The following is a 6498-nucleotide window of genomic DNA, read 5'->3' on the forward strand; positions in this document are numbered from 1 at the left end:
AGGGGCAACAGTGAGCACTGTTACCTTCACATTGGTTTCGGTTTTGCAAGGGTGTTGTGGACGGGCATAACCTTAAATACTTTGAGAAACATGGATCAACGTCTAGTTCTAATGTGAGACTGGGAGAGCCAGTTGCACGCACACACACACACACACACACACACACACACACACACACACACACACACACACACACACACACACACACACACACACACACACACACACACACACACACACACACACACACACACACACACACACACACACACACACACACACACACACACACACACACACACACACACACACACACACACACACACACACACACACACACACCCTAACCAGCCCTTTTATTCTACGTTACCAGGCACTACCACAGCATTGAGGTGTTCACCCACTATGACCTGCTGACTCTGAATGGGACCAGGATAGCAGAGGGACACAAGGCCAGCTTCTGTCTGGAGGATACATACTGCCCTGAAGGTAATAACACCTGTTATTAACATTCATACATACTGCCCTGAAGGTAATAACACCTGTTATTAACATTCATACATACTGCCCTGAAGGTAATAACACCTGTTATTAACATTCATACATACTGCCATGAAGGTAATAACACCTGTTATTAACATTCATACATACTGCCCTGAAGGTAATAACACCTGTTATTAACATTCATACATACTGCCCTGAAGGTAATAACACCTGTTATTAACATTCATACATACTGCCCTGAAGGTAATAACACCTGTTATTAACATTCATACATACTGCCCTGAAGGTAATAACACATGTTATTAACATTCATACATACTGCCCTGAAGGTAATAACACATGTTATTAACATTCATACATACTGCCCTGAAGGTAATAACACCTGTTATTAACATTCATACATACTGCCCTGAAGGTAATAACACCTGTTATTAACATTCATACATACTGCCCTGAAGGTAATAACACCTGTTATTAACATTCAACATATTCATACATACATACTGCCCTGAAGGTAATAACACCTGTTATTAACATTCATACATACTGCCCTGAAGGTAATAACACCTGTTATTAACATTCATACATACTGCCCTGAAGGTAATAACACCTGTTATTAACATTCATGAAGGTAATAACACCTGTTATTAACATTCATACATACTGCCCTGAAGGTAATAACACCTGTTATTAACATTCATACATACTGCCCTGAAGGTAATAACACCTGTTATTAACATTCATACATACTGCCCTGAAGGTAATAACACATGTTATTAACATGCATAACACCTAATGTCACATGTTATTAACATTCATACATATCACTCTGAGGTTAATAACACCTGTTATTAACATGGATAGCACCTCATGCCACATGTTATTAACATTCATAATATGGCAATGTCACCTGCTATTAACATTTATATCAAGCATTTATTTCAAACAACTTGGCTTCATATGCTGTCCATGACCTAAACTATTCCTGGACCATGGTTATTTTTCTTTTTGAATAGCTGAAACTGGCTCCTAAAAGCATCAAGCTGAAGAGTAAAGTCACTGTTCTTGTCTGTGTGTCAGGTCTGCATAAGCGTTTCTCCTGCTACAACATGGGCGATCAGGGCATCTCAGTGGGCTGCTGGGATACGTACCGCCACGACATCGACTGTCAGTGGATCGACATCACCGATGTTAAGCCTGGAGACTACATATTCCAGGTACATACACACACCTGCGCTTGATTCAGCTTGGAGTTTCCACTTTTTACATGATCCCATTGGTCCCTTTTTACCACACAAAACAATTAAAGTATGTTGAAGTATTTAACATGTATGTGACCGAGGTCTGCAGACCACCCTCTGTGTTACCATGAGAGACAGCCATGTTGTACACACACACACACACACACACACACACACACACACACACACACACACACACACACACACACACACACACACACACACACACACACACACACACACACACACACACACACACACACACACATATGGCTGTACAACATGGCTGTCTCTCATGTTAACACAGAGGGTGGTCTGCAGACCTCAGTCACATACTTGTTAAATACTTCAACATACTTTAATTGTTTTGCACACACACACAGACAGCCAGACAGACAGACAGACACTCTCCATCTCTGTCATTACCCTGTCTCATGTTAATCAGCTGTGTCCTTGTGGGCGCCACCTCAGTACACTCCAACTCCCATCAGCCACCACGTCTGTCTCACATTACCAATCCCAGTATGCCGTCCCTGGGGGCAATTAGGCTTTCGATAATTTTTATATCTCTAAGCCATGGGTTACAGTGAAACTCGCTATCTGTTAATGAGAGGAGGGTTATGGTGAAACTAGCACCCCCATAATTACTAATAGTACTATCTAATCACTCTCTATTAATGAGAGGAGGGTTATGGTGAAACTAGCACCCCGTAATTACTAATAGTACTATCTAATCACTCTCTATTAATGAGAGGAGGGTTATGGTGAAACTAGCACCCCCTTAATTACTAATAGTACTACCTAATCACTCTCTATTAATGAGAGGAGGGTTATGGTGAAACTAGCACCCCCTTAATTACTAATAGTACTATCTAATCACTCTCTGTTAATGAGAGGAGGGTTATGGTGAAACTAGCACCCCTGTAATTACTAATAGTACTATCTAATCACTCTCTATTAATGAGAGGAGGGTTATGGTGAAACTAGCACCCCCCTAATAACTTACTAAGGGTTAGTGAAACTACTAGCGAATCACTCCCTGTTAATGAGAGGAGGGTTATGGTGAAACTAGCACCCCCTTAATTACTAATAGTACTAGCGAATCACTCCCTGTTAATGAGAGGAGGGTTATGGTGAAACTAGCACCCCTGTAATTACTAATAGTACTATCTAATCACTCTCTATTAATGAGAGGAGGGTTATGGTGAAACTAGCACCCCCTTAATTACTAATAGTACTACCTAATCACTCTCTGTTAATGAGAGGAGGGTTATGGTGAAACTAGCACCCCCTTAATTACTAATAGTACTACCTAATCACTCTCTGTTAATGAGAGGAGGGTTATGGTGAAACTAGCACCCCTGTAATTACTAATAGTACTATCTAATCACTCTCTATTAATGAGAGGAGGGTTATGGTGAAACTAGCACCCCTGTAATTACTAATAGTACTATCTAATCACTCTCTATTAATGAGAGGAGGGTTATGGTGAAACTAGCACCCCTGTAATTACTAATAGTACTATCTAATCACTCTCTATTAATGAGAGGAGGGTTATGGTGAAACTAGCACCCCCTTTAATTACTAATAGTACTAGCGAATCACTCCCTGTTAATGAGAGGAGGGTTATGGTGAAACTCGTTCCCTTAATGACTGTGCTACCTATGCCATGGGAGTCGGTTGAGAGGTTACAGTGAAAAGTGTCTCAGCCTGTTTTATTTAGTCCCCCTCCATGTCCATATGATAGATGTACACACACGCTCACGGGGACACACACACGCTCACGGGGACACACACACGCTTTATGTGTGTATTTTAGACATGTAGAGCAGGGCGTAATTACAAGTGGTGGCCATGCAACTGCTGTGAGAAGAAAAGGAGTTGAGGAAGAGAGGAGAGAAGAAAACAGGAGAAGAAGAGGAGGACATGAGTGAGAAGAGGAGGACAGGAGAAGAGGACAGGAGTGAGAAGAGGAGGACAGGAGAAGAGGAGGACAGGAGAAGAGCAGAACAGGAGTGAGAAGAGGAGTACAGTAGTGAGAAGAGGAGGACAGGAGTAAGAAGAGGAGGACAGGAGAAGAGGAGGGCAGGAGAAGAGTACAGGAGTGAGAAGAGGAGGACAGGAGTAAGAAGAGCAGGACAGGTGAAGAGGAGGACAGGAGTGAGAAGAGGAGGTAAAGAGAAGAGGACAGGAGTGGGAAGAGGAGGACAGGAGAAGAGGAGGACAGGAGTGAGAAGAGGAGGACAGGAGAAGAGGACAGGAGTGAGAAGAGGAGGACAGGAGAAGGGGAGGACATGAGTGAGAAGAGGAGGACAGGAGAAGAGGACAGGAGTGAGAAGAGGAGGACAGGAGAAGAGGAGGACAGGAGAGGAGGAGAACAGGAGAAGAGGACAGGAGTGGGAAGAGGAGGACATGAGAAGAGGAGAACAGGAGTGAGAAGAGGAGGACAGGAGTGAGAAGAGGAGTACAGGAGTGAGAAGAGGAGGACAGGAGAAGAGGAGGACAGGAGAAGTGGAGAACAGGAGTGAGAAGAGGAGGACAGGAGTGAGAAGAGGAGGACAGGAGTGAGAAGAGGAGGACAGGAGTGAGAAGAGGAGGACAGGAGAAGAGGAGGACAGGAGTAAGTGAGAAGAGGAGGACAGGAGAAGAGGAGGACAGGAGTGAGAAGAGGAGGACAGGATTAGAGGAGGACAGGAGTGAGAAGAGGAGGACAGGAGAAGAGGAGGACAGGAGTGAGAAGAGGAGGACAGGAGAAGAGGAGAACAGGAGTGAGAAGAGGAGGACAGGAGAAGAGGAGGACAGGAGTGAGAAGAGGAGGACAGGAGAAGAGGAGGACAGGAGTGAGAAGAGGAGGACAGGAGAAGAGGACCGGAGTGAGAAGAGGAGGACAGGAGTGAGAAGAGGAGGACAGGAGAAGAGGAGGACAGGAGTGAGAAGAGGAGGACAGGAGTGAGAAGAGGAGGACAGGAGAAGAGGAGGACAGGAGTAAGTGAGAAGAGGAGGACAGGAGTGAGAAGAGGAGGACAGGAGTGAGAAGAGGAGGACAGGAATGAGTGAGCATGTAACTCTTTGAAAAAAGGGTTCCAAAAGGGTTCTTCAGCTGTCCCAATAGGAGAACCTTTTTGGTTCCAGGTAGAACCCTTTTGGGTTCCATGTAGAACCCTTTTCACAGAGGGTTCTACATGGAACCTAAAAGGATTGTACCTGGAACCCAACTAAAGGGTTCTCCAAAGGGTTATCCTATGGGGACAACCGAATAACCCTTCCAGTTGTCCAATCTCCAGTTGTTCAAACTCGAGGGCCTATTCAGTGGGGTGCACCGTTCAGGGCATTACATAACATTACATATCTACATTTGAGAGACATGGACTAAACGTTCCCCAATTACCCAAATGAACCCTCTATCATTGGACCCTTCTCCTTACAGTCAAGCACCACATTTTCATTTCTCCCCATGAAACTCTGTTGCTGTCCTGACAGGCCTTTTACTCACACCGTTACACATTCTGATGGCCACAAGCCAACCGACTACAGACGACAAAGTCCAACACTGTAATTCCTACAGAGTTGCCATCATGGCTAGTTTTTGAGCATTCACAAAGTTTTAAATATGTTTGTTAGGGGTTAAAGTTGTTTTCCTGTGTAGCTGGATGCAGCCTGTATTTAGAGTGGGTGTAGTACATTTACAGAGCAGCTATTAGGGATGATGGCTTCTCAGTATTATCACGGCGTGTGTGTGTGTGTGTGTGTGTGTGTGTGTGTGTGTGTGTGTGTGTGTGTGTGTGTGTGTGTGTTTGGTTGCCTGACTGTGTTTGTCCTCATCCTTGTGTGTGTGTGCGTTACAGAAGAGAATGGTTATGTCAGCAGCTGTGGATGTAGACTGGTGAATAACAGTCTATAAGAACATGGTAGAGCTCAGAATAGCACCTATTACAGACACTTATACAGTCACGGTTATGCTCTCTGTAACTACTGTACCTTCCTAACCACACACTAAATGACTCCCTTAATTCAGCTTTAGTCCTCAACATAAAGGTGTCCTTTAAAGGAGCCAGGAGTAATGTTCGCCCTTATGGTAAAATGCATTGAGACTTTTTTGTGATCAATTTATTTTTACAAGAGATTCAGACACTCAATGACAGGACAGAAACACGGAAGTGGGGAGCAAACAGGTTGAGGCTTCCTCTAAAATAGTTTTCTGTTATGACTCAAATGGTGTGAGATTCAGTTGGAATGGCAATCCCTTAGTCCTGTGACAAACCATACAATTACACAACTCTTCTTCTAAGGATGCACACTGTGTGGGTTGAGAATGTCTTTGTTACTCAATATTTATACTAAACTTACACAGCTTTCCATACAATAGTCATACAACTATTTACTGTATGAGTTTTCTTTAGGCTGCTATTACTGCTAATGTCTTCCAGTATGTCTTTCATGTTTCTCACAATGGGACAAACAATGGTTTTGTTACAGTGTCTGAACAGCTCTTCCAACTGAATGTTATTAAATAGCAAATGTGGATCTCTCTCTCTCTCACTCTCTCTCTCCCTTTCTTCATTCCTTCCACCTACCCATCCATCTTTCCTTCCTTCCTTCCTTCCACCTACCCATCCATCTTTCCTTCCTTCCTTCCACCTACCCATCCATCCATCTTTCCTTCCTTCCTTCCACCTACCCATCCATCTTTCCTTCCTTCCTTCCACCTACCCATCCATCCATCTTTCCTTCCTTCCTTCCACCTACCCATCCA

The 6498-nt window shown here is 43.8% G+C and overlaps 1 protein-coding gene across 1 annotated transcript in view; it reads left to right on the top strand.

Annotated features, from left to right (window-relative positions):
* LOC118373043 (lysyl oxidase homolog 4-like) overlaps positions 1-6498 on the top strand; it is a 59106-nt gene that overhangs the window by 45373 nt on the left and 7235 nt on the right. Inside the window, exons 12-13 of the mRNA XM_052498848.1 lie at positions 374-489; positions 1585-1721. Of these exons, the coding sequence (XP_052354808.1) occupies positions 374-489; positions 1585-1721 (253 nt within the window). The remainder of the gene's footprint in view (positions 1-373; positions 490-1584; positions 1722-6498) is intronic.

Source organism: Oncorhynchus keta, chromosome 36 (assembly GCF_023373465.1).
Source record: "Oncorhynchus keta strain PuntledgeMale-10-30-2019 chromosome 36, Oket_V2, whole genome shotgun sequence".
Taxonomy (NCBI): Eukaryota; Metazoa; Chordata; class Actinopteri; order Salmoniformes; family Salmonidae; genus Oncorhynchus; species Oncorhynchus keta.